A 22,439-nucleotide genomic window follows, 5' to 3' on the forward strand; every position below is an offset into this window, starting at 1 on the left:
CCTGCGCCGGTGGCGCTGGGGAGGACAGGCGTGCAGAGCCAAACTCCAGCGGAGGAAGTCTCGTTTTGCGAAAGCGGGAGGAAAAAGCCTGAGCATGCAGAGTGCGCAGAGCATGAGTCCCTGTCTGCCCAAGCGGTGCCTTTGCCTGGCTTTCCTGCTCCTCCATCTCCTGGGACAGGTGAGTGGTGCAACCCCCTGGAGACTTTGCCCTCCTGGGCGGTCCCTGCTCGGTCCCCGCTCGGTCCTCTGCTTCGATGGTCTCTGCTGAGAGGTTTCTCCTTCATGTCTCGCCCGCCCCCAGGTCGCTGCGACTCAGAGCTGCCCCACCCCGTGTCCGGCCCAGTGCTCCAAGACGCCGCCGACCTGCGCCCCTGGGGTGAGAGCGGTGCTGGACGACTGCTCCTGCTGTCTGGTGTGCGCCCGCCAGCGCGGCGAGAGCTGCTCCGAGATGGAGCCGTGCGAGGAGAGCAACGGCCTCTTCTGCGACCGCAGAGCGGACCCCAGCGCCCAAACGGGCATCTGCATGGGTAATCCTGCCCGGCCGCCGCTCACCTCTTCTCCCGCGGCTGGGGCTGCTTCCTCTTTCCTCTCCTTTTCCTCCCCCATTCCCGAGGGTGATGCGCAAATAATAATAATGAGGATGCAGTAGGTGATGTTTATGGAGCGCTTCCTGTGTGCCAGGCACGGTCTAGGGGCGTTTGGGGCTTTGGGGAGGACCAGAAGCCAGAGAGGAAACCTGTCCGCGGAGGTGAGAAACATTCATCACTTGCCTCCCTAGAGAAGAAGCTAGATAGACCGGGAGCAGAGCAAAGTGAAGTCATTTCCTTTGGGCATTTCCAGGGGGACGTTTAGGAGTGATGGAAGCTTGGGCTCACTCAGGCGCTCACAGTTCCCCCACTGCGCCCCGGCGGGTTTGTTTTCACACCTGTAATTGTCCCATTTGAGCCAAAGCAACCACTAGTCTCCTGGGACCACTGTAGAAGCCATGTCTGGGCTGAGAGTAAAATAAAATGCAGGCAACCAGCCAATCCAAGCTGGTGAAACTTCATCAATAGGGATCCGTTTTCCACGTGGTGCACCGTTTGGAGGGAGGCTGTCCCTGCATCTCTGGATAAGAGGGATTCGAATAGCAGCCTACTTTCCTTTCTAAGCTCTGATGATTTATTGTGCTGGAATGCCAAGGAATCCTAACGCCCTTCCCAATTTGACCAGTTCACCCATTTGAAGACTATGAGGTGCACTTTTTTCTTTTTATTTCTAAGCTGCTGGAGTAGGAGAATCTAAATCTAAGGAGGTTCTTGCAAAAATGACTTTATCATTGGGAACAACAACTGTGGGACCCTGGGAGTGTCATTTCTCAATTCTGCACCTTTTCTCATCCATATCATGAGTGGCAGGACTGGGTGGTCTCAAAGGCTTCTTCTTGCTCTGGGAGGCCTCCGTGAGGACATCTCTCTACTGGGGATGGAGAAGAAACAAGATCTCCCCAACCAGAAAAGGAAGGCTTTGGGGTTTAGAACATATGCTGCAAATCCTATATAGCTTCTCCAGTGTATTGTGTTCTTGTTTTTCTCTCTCCCCTTCCCTCTCTGCCCTGCTTCCCCAATATTCTAGCGGTAGAAGGAGACAACTGTGTGTTCGATGGGGTCATTTACCAAAGCGGAGAGACCTTCCAGCCAAGCTGCAAATACCAGTGCACCTGCAGAGACGGGCAGATTGGCTGCATACCCCGCTGTGAAGAGGACCTGCTGCTGCCCCAGCCTGACTGCCCGGCTCCCAGAAAAGTGGAAGTGCCCGGGGAGTGCTGTGAAAAGTGGATCTGTGACTCAGCTGAGAAGGGAGACTTAGGGGACCTCCTCGCCCTTCCAGGTGAGAAACTCAGGGTCCCTGAAGGGGGGGGTCACAGCACAGACTAAATGCAGGCAGGAAGCTCCTGAGCTCCTTTGGATTTGCAATGAGAAACTGGCCTCGGTTCCTGGCCACTCAGCTGTGGATTCCAGATTGCCCAGTGAGATCAAACACATCACTTGTTGGAATCCTAGCCAGGTTACTGAAGTACGCACACAGTTTCTCCTAAAGAGAACCTGCCAAATTCAGTGGTTCTTTTGAGCCATGGGACTGATTTTGTCTTAGTGAATGACTACTGTTTATATTTTAGTCCATCCCACTTGACCCTTATTAACATTACAAAAATAAAAGTAAAAAGTCACTCTTTTTTTCCCCTGGGTTCTGCACACTACCTGTGAGCTCTCAAGGCCAGCCTCCCTAAGGAATGCGCCTCATCCCTAGATAGGTGTCACAGAGAAATGTCACCTTTTCAGATGCTATAGGAAGGGTCAAGTGACACTTCAGGATCTTTGTTTTGCTTTTCTTTTTGTTCTATCTTATAAAGGAAATAGTTTTTTGAGAAAAAAAAAAACCCTCAAGAGCCAGTAGAGAATATTTTAGAAGCCATTAATCAGCCAGATTATTTATACTGGCAGTGTACAGAGCTTTACCATTTTCCTGAGGTCAGAAATTATCAGCCATGCCTTACAGATAGGAAAACTGCCATGTAGAGGAGAAGAAAACTTGCCGTGTGCCCCAAGCTGTGCATATTACCTGTTGACACAGAACTTATTGTAACCAAAGGTTATGTGATTGTCTATATCGCATAACCCAAACAACCCCTTCCACCTCCCTAAGGCAGAAGAGAGCTTTCATCACTATTTTGGGTGGTTCTACTTACTCATCCAATTAAAATTTTATCATGATCTTTTTTCTGTACAGAAATCACATGTTGAAGACACTACAGTTTATGGGATGGTTGTTGATGCTATACTGTTCTATAATCTTAAAACTACTAAGCTTCTTAAAGACAAGCTCTCCTAAGCTTCTCAAGGACAAGTTGGACAGTCATTTCACAAAGATTTCTTGAAGGCCTACAATGTGCTAGGCACTGTGTTACCTGTTAGGGGGTTGTAAATACAAAGATCCAGTTCTGTCCCCTGAGAGCACCTGAGTTTGATAGGTACAGAATTTAATGAGACCCTCTTTCTAATGATGGTTGAAAGAACCGCTTTGCAATCCCCACATTTTACTCAATGCAGCTGTCTTTATTTATACATCCCATAGCCTACAGGACAGAAGCCACTGTAGGAGTTGCAGTCTCTGACTCCAGTGTCAACTGCATTGAACAGACCACAGAATGGAGTGCATGTTCCAAGAGCTGTGGCATGGGTTTTTCCACTCGGGTCACCAACAGGAATCCACAGTGTGAGATGGTGAAGCAGACTCGGCTGTGCATGGTGCGGCCCTGTGAGCAAGAGCACAAGCAACCAACAGACAAGGTAGGAGCCTAGAGGTAGCCTCCCATCGCAGACGCGGTGTCTGGCCTCATCCGGGCCTGGGCTTTGGAAAGTCACTGTGACTCTAGTTGACTCAGAGGTCATCTCTTGCTAGGAGTTAATCCCAGGGGAAAGGCAGAGAGGTTCCTAAAGTGAGTGTTTACCTTCTTTTTTTTCTCTTTGATGGATTGAAATATCCCAAGCAGCTCACAGCAGGTCCACAGGTTAAGAGCGAGGGGCCAGTCAACTATAATAATGTCCCCAATTGAGAATGGTCTGGCAAGTCCCATTCTGTTCCTGGAGAAAACTGGCTCCTTTTAGAGAGGTCATTTCTGAGCCCAGTTTCCTTCACTCCTTCAATCTGTAGGAAGCAATGGAGTAGGAACCATAGCTCCTTGCTCACCCCTCAGTCCCTAACATCCTACCTGGTACATATTTTGTGCCTGATAAACAATTGTTGATGAATAAATGAATGGATGTCTGGGAATTATTTTCAGTATTTTTAAAAGCCTAGTGGGAGTAGTATATTTGCCAGCATAACACAATATGTGCCAAACAAAATAGCACATTTCTTTCCTTTTTTGCTGGAATTATATCAACTCAGAGTGTTAATGCTGAGTGCAAGGCATGCAGATCCAAAGCTCTGATTGGTTCCTGATGATATCACAGGCCTTGTTAGCAGAGCCCTGGATCAGATAAATGCACTACCCAAATTGAACTATTATATGGACCCTCGTACAAACCTAAGGCCAAAATAAAACAGTCCCTAGCAATGAAAGATTTGCATATCTCTGTGCTGAGGCCATAGCATCTAATGCTTAAGGACGCAGCTCTGGAGCCAGACAGCCTGGCTGTAAATCCCGGCTTCCCACGTGAGCTAGCTGTGGGATCCTGGGCAATTTTCTTAACCTCTAAGCCTCAATTTCTTCCCCCATATAATGGGGCCATTTACAGTGGAGGTAGGACCTAAACGTTCTTATGAGGATTAAATAGAATGAATTTGCAAAGTGCTGGGCATAGATTACTCTGTTAACATTAGGCATCGTTACTTGACATTAAGCATCATTTCTGTTTATTGATAAAAGAAAGAGTCTAGTGGTTGCAGTAGTTATATGGCAGCTCAGCTATATGACTTTTTGAGGTCCATCCTAATTTTATGTTTCTTCCACCAATTTAGAAAGAACATCTAGAAACACTTTATGCCTAAAATTATATGCTAGAAGCCACACCTCTTGATACTTAGGGGAATTCTAACACACATGTAACATAGTCAGGCAGGGGCACCCACGAAACAGTCTCTGTCCCCATCTGTCTCTCACTTACATGTACATACAGACACACAGGTATCCATACACATACGGAGGTGTTGCTGACCTTGCATCTTTTTGTGGATGTTGGCAAGAATATATGCTAAACATTAATATGAAGAAGGAGGAGGGGCTGGCCCCATAGCCAAGTGGTTCAAGTTCCGCACACTCCACTTCAGTGGCCTGGGGTTCACGGGTTCAGATCCCAGGTGCAGCTCTATTCCACTCATCAGCCTTGTTGTGGAGGCGTCCTACATACAAAGTAGAGGAGGATTGGCACAGATGTTAGCTCATGGCAGATCTTCCTCACAAAAAAAAAGAAAGAAAAGAAAATGGAAGAAACAAGAATCCCTTAAATATGGTGAAGGATACCGAAGCTCCTTTATTAAATAAGGCTTTTCCATGGGTTGCCTCTAAAATTTTGCTTTTTCTATTGTTTGTTTTACCAAAATTTGTATTTTTTCTTGTAACTTGCACCCTGTTTAATATTGGGAGATACTATATTTAAGATATTTATTTATAGTGTAAATATATTTCATAAAGATTCTAGAAATTTGTTTGGAATCTAGGGAAATACTAGAATAATAGTTATTACTTTCTTATCACCAAGAGATTCTTAAAGGTGAGACAGTCCTCAAAGGGTAGTCCCCAAACTAGCAGCAGCAGCCAAGCCTTTTTAGAAATGCAAATTACTGGGGCATACATCAGACCAACTGAATCAGAAACTCTTGGTGTAAGGCCCAGCAATCTGTGTTTTACCAAACTTTCTAGATGATTCTGATGCACACGAAAGTTTGAGAACACTGCTTTAAGAAAATTCCGTGTCTCCTCATTCCACAAGCTGTGGACTGTGCCTAGGAAGGTAGAAAGCAGTGGAGAAGTGTGGCAAATTTGTAGGTGAAGAAATCTAAGTGGGAAATAAAAATGTAGTCAATTCCTTGCTGAATTATCAATATTAGGGCTCCTCATCAACCGTTACTAATGGAATATTAAATAAATTCCCCACTTACTCTGCCTTCATGGAAAATAACCTTAAATTCTATTGTCTTAGACTTTCCTGAGGTTATAGAATAATAGAAGGGATGGGCTTTGCTTCAGACAAATTCAATTACTAGATGATTTCTAATTATTTTTGTCCTTGGAGCCTCCACGTACTCATCTGTAAAACTTGGGCAGTTGTTCCTTATGTTAATAATTGTTTCTTGTATGAGTGAATGTTATTAATAACGTTAAGTGAGTTAATGTCTAAAAAATATTTGAAACATTAGTAGGCTTGCAATAGTGACAAATGTATTCCCTTTCTCTTTATGACACCTGAGAATGCGTTTGGCTAAAAATAACACCAAAGCCTGTTGTAGTGGCTTGAAAAAATAGGTTTGTTTATAATACATAGGCTTTCACCCTCATGCTTAATACCACAAGGTCAAAAGATGGTTGTGCATGATTAGGTCTGGTTTCCACTTCCTAGACAGGAAGGAAAACGAATGCAGGAAGCAATAAAGAGCTATACCTGTTTTGAAGGGCGAAGGATTTCCCAGAATCCCTTGATTTATGTGTCATTGGCCAGAACCTTGTCACAAGGCCATCCAAGCTCCTAGACATTCTAGGGAAGCAAACTCTTTTAGCTGACCACATTGCCTAACAAAATTAATGTTTTGTTAGCAAAGAAGAAAGAGTAATGGATATTGGGTGGGCAACTTGCAAGTTATTCCATACCCTTAAAATGGTCCCTTGGAGGAACGATAGCCATTCCATGCATCACTCCTTTTCTTCTTTCTTAGAAAGGGAAAAAGTGTCTCCGCACCACGAAGTCACTCAAAGCCATCCACCTGCAGTTCAAGAACTGCACGAGCCTGCATACCTATAAGCCCAGGTTCTGTGGGGTTTGCAGTGATGGCCGGTGCTGCACCCCCCACAACACCAAAACCATCCAGGTGGAGTTCCAGTGCGCCCCAGGGCAAATCATCAAGAAACCAGTGATGGTCATCGGGACCTGCACCTGTCACAACAACTGTCCTCATAACAACGAGGCCTTCCTCCAAGAGTTAAAGCCGAACACCAGCAGAGGGAAGATGTAACCTGTATCCCTCGAGAGGCACACCCACAGAGGCAAACTGTAGCTGCCCACCATCAAATGAATATAAGAAAAATGATGAAGAGTTATTATTTCACCCCTGAGTCCTATGTATTTTCTGTGGTCGTATGAGGTCAGTTATATCTGTCTTTTTTTAATGAAAGATATGATTAACAGTAACCTTGGAATCAAGGTAAGCTCAGGATAGTGCTTAGGGATGGCTGACTTTTCCGTGGTGTTTATTCCAAAAGAAAATCTCTACAAATTTAAGAAAGCAGACATATGTTTTACTGTGTAGACTCTAGCGCATTCCACCCATCTTATTTTGTTATACACTTGTGCAATTTCAAGAAAATGACACTGTAACGAATGACTCAGTGAAGTCCAGGATCTTACTGAAGATGTCAAATATTTCACCATATATTGAGGTTTGACTTGATTCTCTGTTGAGCTCTCTCTTTGTGGAGCTCAACTCTGAACTTCCAAGTCCGAGATCTGAGGAAACAAAAAGCTCTCAACTTGAAATCCAGAGGTTTCAAGATTTAGTTTTCTGTTTAGTTATTCACTAGGAAACTAGAGGTATCTGCAGTAATGGAGTTTGTTGATTAAGTGGACTGGTGTCATAAGCATTTCAGACAGATTGACTCCTTTCCAATAGAAAGAAGCTGAACAGAAGACTCCCCCTAATACGGAGATGGCCAGACCCTCGCAGCCCTCATCCTTTTGTACCTGCTGGAGGCCACTGGGGCTGGCTAGTTTTTTAATTCAGAAGAAGCAGAGCATATCAGCAGAGATCCTCTCATCTTACTGATAAGTAAACTGAGGCCCAAAGCACCCGATGACAACCTTTGATGACTTCCAAATGTGCTTGTAGTGGAATTTTAAAAAAGAAGGATGGAATCGACATGACCGTGGTGGCAAGAGACGACAAATTTTATGGGACTCTAGGATTATTGTAGACATGCCCAAAACTTATCCTTGGGCCATAATTATGCAAACTCACGAACAAGATCTGCGTGTATCTAATTTGTCAGGCTATCAGATAGGCTGCAAACTTAAATGTATACATTCTTCTAATGTCACCATATGTGTTCAGCTTTTCTCCTTTAATGTATTTATATAAATGTAAGTTATACATTTTTTAAAATATTCTTTTTACTTCTCTACTTGTCAGACATCACTAAATAAACATGATCTTATCAATGTGTGACTCTGCTATTACTTTTGTGTTTATAAGTTGTTTATTGAAAATAAAAATAAAATTTTAATTTACAAATTAAATCAGACACCAGGCGACAGCTTCTGTTGAAAGCAAAGTGAATATTTTTAGATGAGCTTACAATTTCTTATCAGAATGGAAACAGAAAACAGCTCTTACTGAGTTAGATGATGTCTACTGCCAAGGGCTCAAATATTCTCCACACTGTTTACTCAAACCAACACCTTGAGCCCTGGCATTTTTTTCTGGACAAGCTGCTAGATACCACTATATATTATTAAAATTTGAACTTCTTGTTGGATCAAGCAAAACTCACCTCCCTGGGTTCTTTAGCTAGTTAAAGATCTCTCTATCCTCCCAGTTACCCAGCTTCAACCACCAGCGTTATCTGAATCAACCTGCTCTTGCTACCTTGCTACATGCCCAGAAAAGCATATTTCCAGGGGCAATGCAGAGCAGAGCAATGAGCAGGGCTGCCATCTGAGAGTATGAGGGTCAGAGTTCATATAACTTTTGTCGTTTAAAGCTTCTGGCTGATGTAGTGGGTCTATAGTTCTTCCATAATTTAAAAAAAAAAAAAACTTTTCTTATTCTCAACTTCGCTTCCTGTATCTGAAGTTTCCTTCTCACTCATCTCTTTAAGTAGTGTCTCTTTGTCATTTAAGATCGACTGTAAAGCAGGAGTTTATTCAAAGGAAATTACCAAAGACAGCTATTTGCCACATACTTTGTGATGAACGCTTTACCTTCATTGTATCAGTTAATTTGCACAAGAGCCCTACGAGGTGGGCATTCCTCCCCATTTTACAGATGAGGAAACTTTTAAAACTTTAAATGGATAGGGCCAGTCTGGTGGCATAGTGGTTAAGTTCACGCACTCTGCTTCAGCAGCCCGGGGTTCATGGGTTTGGATCCTGGGCATGGACCTACACACCACTCATCAAGCCATGCTGTGGCAGCATCTCACATAGAAAATAGAGAAAGATTGGCACAATCTTCTTCAAGCAAAAGGAGAGAGATTGTGAACAGATGTTAGCTCAGGGCCAATCTTCCTCACCAAAAGATAAATAAATAAATGGATAAAAGAAACTAGTGGATCTAGAACTTAAACCAGAATCCTTTTGCTTCTGCTTTAAACTCTCACATTTCCATGCAAAGATTGCCTATCTGAGAGGCTGTTTAGTCCAATACTGTCTGTAATAGAAAAATGGGAACATTCAAAGGTCCAACAATACAGATTTGGTTATGGATAAATCCTAGTACCTCCATTATGATGAAGAACCAAGCAACCTTTAAAATGAAAAGGTAAGAAAATAGTTATGCCCCCAAAAGGTCTAGAACTATGGAAAGGGTCATTCAGGTTTGTTCAAAAGTATCCATGAAACAAATGAAAAGAGAACTAGGAGAGAATATGCAACAAATATTACTGATGATGTCAAGATGTTCTCATTTTTTTTCCTTTTTTGTGATTTCTTTACGTTTTTTCCTTTTTAACTGAAAATATGCTACCTTTATAACCAGAGAAAAAAAGGCATGGCTGACTTCAGCTATCCCTTCAAGGGCAGTTCCCTCACACCTCTACTCATTCATGCTGAGTTGGCAGCTCCTCCTAGCATCCAAGACATTGACTCTTTCATTCATTTTGTTCATTCAAAAAATACTGACTGACTGCTTCTGTATACGTAGCATTGTTTAGGTCCTGGGAATACAGCCATGAATAAAACGAATGTCAACAATAAAATAAACAAGTTACCTCTTTTCTCTGTAATTTATATCTTGTTGGCAAAGGCAGGCAAAAGCAGGAAATAAACAACAAAGAAGATAAATATCAAATAGTGATAAATAAACCCTAGTACAATCATTGCAACAGCATGATCTGATTTCTCGGTGGCTAATTTGCCTGGAGGTCGTCAAGGAGGTTGTTTCTGAAGAGATAGCATTTCATCTTAGAGCTGAATAACCAAGGTCAGGAGAAAGAATCTTCCAGGCAGGGGTAACCACTAGTGCAAAAAACTCAGTGTCAGGAATAAGGTTGGAGCTTCATTAAAGAAGATCCATGTGGCTGGGGCAGTGCATGAGGAGAGTGGGAGATGAGGTGATTGAAGAGATGGAACATGTAGGGCATGCCTCTCCATCAGAGGTCCCATGCTATTTTACAACTGATTCTTTAAATCCCATTACACTAAGCATCCTGAGACCAGCATCTTAGTCTTCTCTGTATCTGTCCCAGTACCTGGCACACAGTAGGACCTCACTGCATATATGTTGAATGGATGAATAAGTGAATGAACGAATTGACTGCGCACTGACAAAACATAGAATGTTCTTTGAAATAAATGTTAGGCTTCTAACTATCATTTTCATTGTCGCTATCACTATGATTTTCATTATGACTATAGCTTGGAGAACAATCCTCCACTCTTTTAACACATACAAACACGTACACATATGAATGCAATCCTGAAACCATAACCAAAAACAGTTGAAAAAATGTGATCTGATCTATAAATATCTGCAAAGTACAGAATGTTCTAGCAAGACAACAAGGAAAGCAACATTTACTGAGCAGAGTTTAGGACTACAGAAAGCGGGCAGGCTTGGGAGTCATTCAAGCCTGGGTTGGAACACTAGGCCTATTCTCTCCCAGCTGTGGGATATGGGGCAATTAACACACAATCTCTGAGCCTCGGTTTCCACACCTGTAAGATGAGACCACAATATTGATAGAGTGACCAACCACCCTAGTTTGTCTTGGACTGAGATGGGCCCTGGGACTCAAGACTTTCGGCAATAAAATCAGGACAGTCCTGGGCAAACTGGGAAAAGTTGGTCGCCCTAACTATCAACCGCATATTGTAAGATAATATGTGTTCATAAGCGCTTGCTGTTCCAGGCACATAGTAGGCCTGCAGATGATAGTATAATAAGTATCTAGTAAAGCCAAGCAGTGCCCCTTAGTCTATGTCTGTCCTATTCAGACCTCCTTATTAACCTCATTTTTAGAGGGAAAGAGGAAGGGACTCAAAGAAGCTAATGACCTATTAAGGACACAGTAAATGAAGGAGCTGGGATTCAAACTCAGGGTCTGCTTGAGCTCAGAGCCAAAGAGCTTTCCTTTTTACAGTGCCGCAGTCGCTGAGGCCAAGTATATTTTCAGCATCCAAAACAATTCCAGCCGTTTTCATTTTTGTGCTATTTTCCCAAACTATAAATGTTCTCTTTTAGAAACAGCATTGCAAAGTAGTGAGATGGTTGAGATCATTCTGTGAATGTGAAATTTTGAAAGCACTTAATTGCTATTTAGTGATAAGGCAATCTTCATTGAAAATTATTTGGGGATTTTTCTTTTACCACACAAGGATTTAATTCAACAATGCAGCAAGGACATCTTTAACTACACAAGGAAATAATTTGTCACATACTTGTCTGTGCTTGATGAGATTATCAATGAAGCTTTTGATGGAGATTTCTGGGCAGTAATAGATGTCTCTGCCAGTATCTTCCTTGGAGAGACCCATCGTCATGTTTCCGGATGGTTTTCACTCTAAAATGTTCAGTATTATAAGTCAAATCATCAAAACAGTATGTCCTTTTGGCTGTGTGCTATCAAGCTTAGTTCGAAGATTCATTATTGTTGGAAATGTATTCATCTTAACCACACTGCATGGTCCTTGCAGGCAGTGCTATGCTGTCTTGACCACAGAGGGTTTACCAAATTCAATTACCACTTCAATAACACTGCTGGCACTTGCTGAACTCTGAATAATGAAGCATTCTCCGCAACCATCCAGCTAAGGACTGTGAATTCCTGTTACTTTAAGCCAGCTGTTCCAAGGATACTCAGGAAGTGCAAAGGGTAAGGATGGCAATGTTGTAACATTCTTCCTAAAGGATGTATATCTTTCTCCTTAGGACAAGAAAATGAAGGTCTGAATTTCAGTCCAGGAAGCGCTACAAAAGTTCCATTCAAATGGCAGAGTTCCACACAATGAACAGCCCACCGGTTCTACTGGAAGGAGCTTAGAAATAAATGTTCTATAATCCAAGAAGAGGATGTTGCTTGGACTTATTTTTTATTAGCAAAATCTGAGAAACAGGCTCTGCTTGTAACAGATTCAGAAGTCTGGAAGAGGTTACAAAGTTCTCAGCATGGGTTAAGTAAGGGTCACTATGCTCCAAGCTGACCCAGATTTGTCATGATGAAGCAAGGCCACTCACAAGATCCTTGGAGGACCTTGGCAGACGAGATCCCAGTAAATGTGAGTCCTAGTTGCACTGAAAGCTCGGCAATGAGAATCTTCTCCAATACTTTGCAGAGCCTCTCAGCCTCCGGGAAAAAGGATGAAAACTGCATGGATCCTGTTGAGTGTGCCCTGTCATCTCCATCTCCCCAAACTCCTTATCCTGGTTTAAGACTCTACTTTAAGTTCACTTTCTCTAAGAAGACTTCTTGATCGGCACCTTTCTGCTCCAACAGAACCGACTACTCCCTTTCACGTGCCCAATTGCTCCTTATAACAACTACTATTATAGCAGCTAAAACATCTTACCTCTGTTATTTGCATTGATATCTGTCTCTCACTAGATTCTAAGCTCCATGAGGGCAGGGGTCTTGTCTGGTTTTCTCACCACTGTTTCACACCATGCTTCTCAAAACGTTCCATCATGTTACTCCAAACAGCTGAGCATAATGAACACCTGCAGCAGAAATCCAGCATATCAGGCCAAAGCTTCTCTGGCATGCCACATTTTCTCTTAAAAATTCAGGTAATTTGACTTCTCTTTAATATAGCCATATTCTTTTAAACAAAAATAGCATCTAAAATTTCAAATTGGCTAGCTTATTAAAATTTTCTCACCCAAATCTTCAAGTCAAATTGATGCTTCAGGATGATGCTTGGCATTTACACTGAAGCCTCTTGTATCTCCTTGCGTACTTCACATAGTCAAATTAGCAGTAATAATAACAGTAATTCCAATTTTTTTTCAAGTTTATCAAGTTTATTAGGCACCAGGCAAAATTTTGTTTAATTCATATATCAAAAAAATTTAAAATCCTGCCAGTTGACCTAGAATACCCCATCAATTGTAAACAGTAGTTAGCTCAGAGCTAATCTCCCACAAAAAAAAAAAAAGAAATACAAAATGCTTATTTTAGAAAATGAAATTTAGAAAGAAGATAAAGAAGGAGGAGGCAGAGGAAGACGAGAAAAACTAATATTTATCAAGTTTATTAGGTACCAGGCAATATGAAAAGTGCTTTACGTAGCTTATGTCATTTGCTTTAGTCCTTTGAAAACTCCTAAGTTATTGGTATTATTGTATATCAAAATTACAGGTAAGGAAAACAAAGCTTTGGGAAGATAAATAGCTTGGGCAAGACCGTAGATCTATTATGTGATAAAGCCTGATCTGAATCATCACATTCTTAATCCAGAATTTGTGCATTTAATCCATCTGCCTTGTTGTCTATATACTTATTCCAGTTGAGAAGTAAGTAGTAGGTTCTCAAGAAAGTCAAATGGATGAATGAGTTGCTACTAAAGCCTGAAGGATTTGGGCTCTGGACATTGGTCAGTATCCATGGAACTTCCCTAACAGGAGCATGGGGGGGCATATGTAGCTCTTTGCCAAGCAAAATCGTTGACTTTGGGTAACAAGTCTGAGTCCAAGAACTGCCAGGAGCATAATCTTGAGCTTTTCACCAGCCATTGAGATTAAGGGAAGCATTTCATCTTTTATGTATTCATTAATTACGTAATTAGTCAATTCAACAAATATGTATTGAGCATCTACCACATTCCAAGTTGGAACTGAAAATAAAGCAGTGAACAAGGCAAATACAGTCCTTACCCTCAGGAAGCTTATAGTCTGATGGGTTGTATGAGTTTTTCCTTAGAGCTCAATTCCTCAGACTCAATTATCCACCCTTTTTAGCCTTTCCTTGTTGGCTCCCATTCTCATGGGAGTGGGCTTCCTAGAGCTCATCCCCACTATTGGGTGACCCTCAAATCCCAAAGATCCAGAGAAATTAAACTCCCTAGAACTGATTCTGAAGCAGTGCAGACCCCTGTTCTTACGTAAGCCAGCTCTTCATCTGAAGTGTCCTGAGAAGCCAATTTCTCACCTGAATATCGGCTACTTACAGAGACCCCTCTGCAGAAGTCATGGGAAAGGTGAGTCTCTTGTGCCTATTAAACACACACTTGGAAGATTTCAGAAGTACACAGAGAGGTGGGGGTTCCAGAGGCCTCCCTCTAAGCCCCCATTCATTTAAGAGAACTATCCAGCCCCCAACCCTATGTTCAGTGGTTTATTCAGAGGGATCATGTTGTGGTCTTTTTCCTTTTGGAAGGAGGGCTCAATTTTTATTGTGCCCATACCCTTCTTGTTGCTATATTATCTACTCGGAATGTCTTCCTTCCATTAGTTTCACCTTTTGAAATCTTGTCTACCAGAAAATGCTATGCGCTAAGTTTACCCAACCCTCTATTACCCAATCCTTCTTGACACCATGCCTCTTCGACCAAGGCAAAAACCTGGTAGTGTTCATTGGAAAACACTGAACTTCAAATCAGAAAGCCAAGTCACATCCTAGTTGCTTGGGTTCTAGACTTCTATGTCCATAAGTGAGGATGTTGAATTCAGCACCTTCTGTGGTCTCATCCATATTGACACTTACAGAGTACCTACTGTGTGCAATGCACTTATAAATATCATCTTTATAACCTTATCTTTCCTCATAACAACCCTACAAGATAGTATATTGCCCTATTTTATAGACGATACTGATAAGGATTAAAATCCATGGATGCCTGGCTGCAGAGGTCAGAGTCCTTACAACATGACTTACCATCAGCCCCCAAGAGCTTGTAGTGCCCTTCCTCTACCCATTCTGTTTTATTATAAAGAGCATTCTAAAGGCTGAACTCATTGCAATACAAGCACTTCTGGTTTTTTGGATTAGAAAATAGCTGCCATGGCCTCTAGATTTATTCTGGTCTCTCTAGGCACTGTGGTGAGAAAATCAGCAACGAAAATACTACTTAAAACTGTGCCTACATAACATCTCCCAAACTGGTAGGGATGTGACAAAGTCAACCAGAAAACCAGCTATTGAATCTATATCCCACCAATCAAAAAATTTGACTTTTTTTTCTTATAGGAACACAAGCTTTATCAGGCTGCTCTAATAAGGTATAAAGGTGAATCTATAAATGTAAAGGTTTATAGACAGATTCGTTGAATTGGTCAGCTTATGTTTTGGAATGGGTCATTTCATTTCAAACAACTTGTATGTAACCCAAGTTACTATCTAGTTAATGACCATTCAATATATTAAAAACAAACCATCCATTTGGTAGAGCCTCACTAACATTTTTTAAATCAACCTGTACTACATATCCAAGAGAAATGTATTAATTTGTTAATATTTTTACTCAGTCAAAGCTTGGGATTGTCTAAGGTCTGACCATGTACCTTTTGTCATATTAGGTTGGTCATCACAGATAAATTCTTATGACACACATTCTTTAACAAAATACTTGAACTTCATACCACGCTAGGATGGTTAATGCAATACAGAATGTTCAAACTTGGAACAAAAGTAAAGTCCAAGTACTATTTTCTATGACTCCTTAACACCACAAAGCCCTGCCTTTTAGTGGGCATTTTTTTCTTTCAACACTTTGTATTGATTTACACATTTCTTCAATCCTATATACATTAACTGTTCATTTACAGCAGCTTCAAATCTCATTAATTGCATATGCCTTTTTTTCACTGATTTTCTACTACTCTTTTATTTTTCTGTATCTTTCTCTTCTTTGATGAATAGCTCTGAAAATGTCCAAAGAAGGTATTTTACTGTATTCTGTGGGAGAAAAAATGACTTTATTTGACTTGGGTGTTCCCTGAACTCTACAGTCTCACTCTGAAAAATATAGTCACAGCCAAGATACCCTGATTTTTGCTACAAGTTCTCATCCCCACCCTGGTGAGCTAGGTGTGCATAGCATTTTGTACATGGGCAGTAAGCCCAGAGGCCAAAGTGCTTTCATTGATTATCTAGAGCTTATGTAGGCTCTTGGCCAAATTTTAAATTACTCAGAATTTGTGTATTCTACAGAATAAAAACACATTTATGTGTTCTTGGCTATTCCCCTGCTAGTTACATGATTCAGTTTTAAAGAGCAGTTGATACATTACAACTCACGAGGAACCACCTAGAGTAATATTAAAAGGGTGTTGCTTTGTTTCCACGCTTTCATGTTTGCCTTCTTCTCTTCTCTCTCCAACTTTTCCATTTTTTGCTTTCTTTTCTTCAAAAGATTTTTGGAAAGTGCAGGCCCTCCCCAATCTCTTGGTCCCCTGGGATGACAGTGAATTGTGACATTTGCTCTGTGTACCCACTGATGGCCTATTTTCTAGGCTAAACCATTAAACTGCCCTTATCAAGTTAGGAAACCATCTTTGAGATTATTCCTAAACTTAAGAGTGGGAAAGCAAACATAGGAGAAATTTCCTGCTCAATCTGAAATCATCAAAGCCGTTACTACAGTCATGGATAATACTTTATAGGCTGTGTTTTAACTCTCTTCAGTCCTCTACAAAATGTTAAACAATAATTCTGCACAAAATGGGTACACAATAAATGTTGTGTAAAAAAATAAAAGGATAAATTGATGGAAGGATCATTAGATGGAGAGATTAGATGGGTGAATAAAGGTATTAATGGACGAATAGATGAACAAACAAATGGGAACTGGCACTTTATGACTATCATTCCTTCACCCTTTAAATAAAAGTTTTACCTTTGCAAAATTGATGCTAAAAGTCTGGAAAATTCCATTAACAGTCATCTCAGGAACTTGTCCAGAGCTCACATCTGCCTACACCAATTGCTCCATCTTCCTTTCCCGGTTCTCAGCAACCCTCCTTATAGTTCTATGCCTCATTTCATTGTTTCTACTGATTCTTGTCCTTAACCTTAACCTGACCCGATTTCTTATGTATGTCTTCCAACCGCATTCTCCCTAACTTTACCCTTTCCATCTTTATGAGCCTGGCCACCTACGTTGGTCTATTCTCTCCCAACCTGTCTATCAAGGTATAGGAATTGGAAAGTTTACTTGAGCTGTTAGACTTAAAACCAGCACAATTTTCATTGGTATTGTTGATTCCCTTTGTCTTTGCCTGAATAACAAAGAACTCTAATACTACTGTGTGTGTTCGAGAGCCTTCTTTGCTACCAGTCTCCCAATTTTGTTCAGGATTAAGGCCGAAGTAGCTTAAGGAAGGTAGTACTCTCTTCTACTCTAAGGGAAAAATGTATGTAAAAGTAGTTTTAAAATTCTAAAACCCCATTTGAAATAAGTTACTATTAGGGGCATTAGCTGTCTACACAACTCCAAGACATCTGAATATAAATTCAAATTTTTCATCATCCAGATGCTTGATATTTGAAAAAGCCCGCTTGGCATTCTAGTCCCAACCCTCTGAATGATTAATGGAGCAATAAGCAGGAAAAGTCAATGTTTGTCATCTTGCAGACATTTTCCCTATAAAGCTTAAGTACCCTAACTGTGCTGCAGAGAAGGAAATATTATAAGTAGGTTTTAAAAAATTTGACCATACACAAAAATAGTCAAGCAATCTGAGTCACTTAGCTAAAAGAATAAATGACCGCTGGCAGAAAAGACAATCATCTCGGTTTTGGATATGTTTCTGTGCTTCGCAGAAGATCATATCAAATGTTTGAGAGCGTAACTCCTGTTACAAGTATTCTTTATGGTGGTAAGAAGGTGAAGTGTTCCATGGACAATGCCTCTGTCTATCCTGATTCAATTTAACAAGACAATATTTACTAAGCAACCAGTGTGTGTAAGGTTATTCTCGTGAAGGTGATATGCAGAACGCCCCATAATTTTGATGTTTGGAATCCTCCAACTTAATTCCGTGAAGACGTGATGTATCATTATGTGAGAAGTAATTAACATTTACCAAGCACTTACGAAATTCAAATACAGCAAAATCTTCCTTTTCTATTACAGAAGATATTCGTTGCTAACCTGGGGAGGGTACTCACAGAATTCAATTTTATTTTCTCTCCAGCCTGGAAGGAACTTCTCTGCTGCTATTACCAGATTTGGGTCTCTGACCTGCTACCATCGTCCCAATACTTGTAATGGCTTCATTTGATACTCTGTAGTGGAGTGAGGGATAAAATAGGGGAAATTTGCTCTCAAGTATATCACCACAGGAGTTCACAAAATGACTACCTTCTCTTCCCTGAGAACCACCTTACCTTTCTTACTCATGCCAAATATCTACTGGACTATGATGGGACTATAAAGGGACAGGTAGGGTAGATCTCAAAACAACAGTCCAAGGATAAGAGGAGGAGAGCTTAACTTGGTCCAATTTATGCATTCTTTTGCACTTCACTAGCGAAGGAAATCCTTGAAAGCAGGGTGCTCCAAATGAATTCTCTGTATTTCCTTAATATTCCTTATTTTTTTCACACTACTCTCTTTCAAGTCCCCTACTTCAAAGTCCAATCTGGCCTCTCAGATAATTCTACCCCTTCCCAATTAAGTCCTTCCATCTCTACTTAACTTTTATAAACTCAAGTGCCTGAGGCATTACCCTGAGGCTAATGGAAGTTTTACTGGACTCAGTCCTGTTTGACTCATGAGAAGAGGACTGGATCAGAGTCCTGTGGATGAGGCAGAAAATGAATGTTCTGAGTTTCATCTTCTGTCATCAAGTGGCTCAGCTGATATCCTCATGAGTTTACCTAAGAAGGGAGAGTACCTCCAGTCAAGGATTGATTTTTCCTCGAAAACAAAACAAACCAAAACCAAAAAACACAGTCTGTTCTGATATCATGATAAATGATATATCCCCTTTCAGCATGACTGTGACCTCACCCTTTGTGGAAACAATGACCCTGGAATTATTGAGAGAGGGGCCTTTGATTCTTTCTTAGGTCTGACTTATGCTCCTCTGTTCTAATGGGGTAGCTGCGGCTCTAATTAGGTTGATTTCCATTCCAAATATCCTTACAAACATTATCTCATTCAATGCTCTAACTACCCACTGAGGTACTGATTTTTCCACCCATTTTACTTGTTAAGATCCCTTAGAGTCCTAGCACTCTCACATTTAGTTAATGATTCTGGCATTTAAGAGAAAAATATGCAATCTGTAAGCTTAAAAGAAATAACTTATAATAAGTTCATTTGAACCATCAGTCATGTTTTCCACAAACGACGTAAGCCTTTAATTGCCTAAGTTTTCCAAAGGAATAGTAAAGCATCTTGCTGGTTTTGTGGATTTCAGCCTTTTCTAGAAAGCTCTTCAGCAGTATCCATTTAGAGAACTTGGAGAAGACAATCTTTATTGAGTGGACATTATGACTATTATCATAAACTGGGAATACTCCTATTTCTCTGTATTGCAAAGCATAGCAAAATATCTTATTCAATATACTCTTATAAACTTTATAAATCATAACCCATTTTGCATGACAGACCTACCCAAGAAAAATGAGGAAAAGAGACTGAGATTTCTATTCTTTCTAAATCATGCTTCATTCCAATTTATCCCCCATATCAGAGAAAGATAACTGATGCTATTTGGATGAGCTCATTTAAACATGTCAAACTCTTTTCATAAAGATTAATTAGACTATGTCAGCTATGCTGGTGGTAAAGCCATCTAGTTTTAAATCTTGAAGAGGTAATATACGAAACATGCTCAATCTTTAGCATGGCATGCATAAAATCAATATTTCAAGCTCCTTTGGGAGTTACAGCCCAACATGCTGCTTATAAATTGTCATAATGACCTCACCCAGCCCCTCCTGTCCAATGGGGAAAATGGGATTACTCAGCCTTCAAGGAGGAACTCAAAGACTAGGCAGTTCACAGGAGCTGTGGACAGGCTGATGGTTTTCTAGAAGACAAATGTCAGATGTAGAAGTTTCCTAGATGCCATGCCTTAATCAGTCCCAGCTGCTCCTAACTCAGAGAGCCAAACTCAGTCATCGGAAACGCTTTGGGGACAGCAAAGCAGGGGCATGTTCAGAGACCATCCTGAATGGCTTCTCACTACACAAGAGATCATAACAGAACTTCCAAATATTCTATGCAGAAAAGGACCTCAAAATTTCCTCTGGTCTTACAAGATCTTATGGCGTATCTCACTGAATGAAGGAATTCCTGTTGACTGGTCTCTCTGAGCTTATTATCAATGTTTTAATTTCTGAGTTTCTTAACTTTTTGGAAGACTGAGGTTCTCCTTTGCAATTTGGACCATCTAAGATTTCCGCCATTTCTCCCATTGGTGATTAGAAACTCCATCTCTACTGGAGGTTGCTTTGGAAGGAGCCTGAGAAAGATATGGTTTAAGACTGACTAGCACAATGTTTTCAACTCGGGATACTTTTCTTCCCCAGGGGACATTTAATAATATCTAAAGACATTTTTGATCCTAACAACAAGGGGGCTGCTACTGGCATCTAGTGGGTAGAGGCCAGAGATGCTTCTAAACATCCTACACTGCATAGGACAACCCGCACAACAAGGAATTATCCAACCCAAAATGTCGAGAAGCCTTGCACCAGCATAATGGCAAAAGCCTAAGTTTAATCATTGGCAAAAGCTCAATAGATTAAAAACTCCCTCATACGATGTTGCAGGAGACAAGAAAAAGACAGGCTAGTTATTCCAATGTTAACTAATAAGAAATCTCTGAAAGGAGATGTTACAGAAAGCACTTTTGCGACAAGATTGAGCAAGCCCCCAAATACATGTGGCTTCACAGTTGGCCCTTAGAACACAACTTAGAAAAGTAAATTCCAGGGATAACTGGAAAAAGGAATTGATACCCAAACATAGTCCCCGCTCGTAACATATTTTAGCTGACTTACGAACCTCCAAGTCTCCAAAGCGTTAATTTCCAGAAACACTGAAAGAGGAGTTAAGATAAACATCAGCTGCAAGTTGTTCTTAAGCCACAGTTGGAGAGCAGGAAATATATTTTTCATTCATTTTCTCTCTGTCTCTCTCCTATGTGAGAAACATGGCACGCACAATTGGCGCCTATATTATCCGTCGGCCAATACTTTATCCCAGTTGCCTTAGCAACTGTCAATATTTGTCTGGTATGTCACAGCCCCAGTTGGCTGGTGTCTGGTTCAGCATCTACTTGTAAAGTTTAGGGAAGGGAGACACCAAGTGGTCTAAACTAACTGTGCTGCTGAAAACCGTCTCCTGCTTCATTTTATTTTCAGTTGAGATATGCTTATTAACTTTTTTCATCTGATGCTCTTTTAATGACCAACAATCCCCACAGTTAAAGTTACGGAAACAGAGAAGAACAGGGCTTGGAACACTCACGTTTTCTGTAAAGTAAACCAAAATTCTGTAAATTTACCAAACAGTAAATAGTTTAGTTTTTGTGGGCCATATGGTCTCTATTGCAACTACTCAGTTCTCGCATTATAGCCCAAAAGCAATGTTAGACCATGTGTACACAAATCCTACATTACAATAAAATTTCATTTACAAAAGCAAGCAGCAGACCAGTTTTGGCCCACAGGCGATAGTTTGCCAACTCCTGCAAGAGAACATAGAATCTATGTGCTGTTTCAGTCTACACCCGCAACTGCCCCCTCAAGTCTCCAAAATTTCAAGACATTTGAAAGAATCCCTGCAAAAAGAAATACCATCGATATTCAGCCAATAACATTTGTACAACTATTTAATGTGTGCACACTGTGTTCCAGGCACTGTTCTGAATACCATGGTAACAGCAAGGTACAAGACAGTCAAAAATCTCTGTCATTGTGGAGCTTATATTTACAGTCAGTAATATAATGTATAAATAAGGTGCCTTGTAAGCCAAACGATGGTAAGTACTATGCCAAAATTTCAAAGGGGAAATCAGGACAGTAAATACTGAGTAAAGGAAGTACTGTAGGTTGAATTTTGTCCCCTAGAAAGATATATTGAAGTTCTAACCCCTGGTACCTGTGAATGTGACTCTATTTGGAAATAGAGTCTTTGCAGACGTAATCAAGTTAAGATGAGGTCATTAGTGTGGGCCCTGTTGGGGCCCAGAGCAGGCCACCCCAAAATATCCCACAATGGGATTGATTATTATTATTATTATTATTTTGAGGAAGATTAGCCCTGAGCTAACATCTGCTGCCAATCCTCCTCTTTTTGCTGAGGAAGACTGGCCCTGAGCTAACATCTGTGCCCATCTTCCTCCACTTTATATGTGGGCCGTCTACCACAGCATGGCTTGCCAAGCCGTGCCGTGTCCACACCTGGGATCCCAACCGGCAAACCCCAGGCCGCTGAAGCGGAAGTGCGCGCTTAACCGCTAAGCCACCAGGCTGGCCCCCCTTTTTTTTGTTTTTGGATTGATTATTTTTAATTAAAGTTATTTGAGAAGCAAAAAGGGCATTCTGACCCTCCTGTCTCTGTTCCCCCTGAGAGCAG

General features: G+C 41.1%; 1 protein-coding gene and 1 long non-coding RNA gene across 2 annotated transcripts; one reads left to right on the forward strand and one right to left on the reverse strand.

Moving 5' to 3' along the window:
* Window positions 1–43: 43 nt before the first annotated feature.
* On the forward strand, window positions 44–7,910 carry CCN3 (cellular communication network factor 3). Its single transcript, XM_008514728.2, has 5 exons — window positions 44–178; window positions 302–527; window positions 1,615–1,869; window positions 3,115–3,329; window positions 6,415–7,910. The coding sequence occupies exons 1-5, from the start codon at window positions 95–97 to the stop codon at window positions 6,709–6,711; spliced, it is 1,077 nt and encodes a 358-aa protein (XP_008512950.1). The 5' UTR covers window positions 44–94; the 3' UTR covers window positions 6,712–7,910.
* On the reverse strand, window positions 3,079–21,063 carry LOC139085114 (uncharacterized). Its single transcript, XR_011543161.1, has 4 exons — window positions 20,865–21,063; window positions 12,477–12,624; window positions 4,701–4,884; window positions 3,079–3,687 (listed from the first exon to the last, which is right to left on the reverse strand). It is a non-coding gene; the product is annotated as an uncharacterized lncRNA (long non-coding RNA).
* Window positions 21,064–22,439: the final 1,376 nt, after the last annotated feature.

Source organism: Equus przewalskii, chromosome 8 (assembly GCF_037783145.1).
Source record: "Equus przewalskii isolate Varuska chromosome 8, EquPr2, whole genome shotgun sequence".
Classification (NCBI taxonomy): Eukaryota; Metazoa; Chordata; class Mammalia; order Perissodactyla; family Equidae; genus Equus; species Equus przewalskii.

Coding starts and splice junctions, on each gene's coding strand:
- CCN3 (XM_008514728.2), top strand. CDS start 95: ATGCAGAGTGCGCAGAGCATGAGTCCCTGTCTGCCCAAGCGGTGCCTT. Junction 1,870..3,114: donor GGACCTCCTCGCCCTTCCAG/GTGAGAAACTCA, acceptor TACATCCCATAG/CCTACAGGACAGAAGCCACT. Junction 3,330..6,414: donor ACAAGCAACCAACAGACAAG/GTAGGAGCCTAG, acceptor CTTCTTTCTTAG/AAAGGGAAAAAGTGTCTCCG.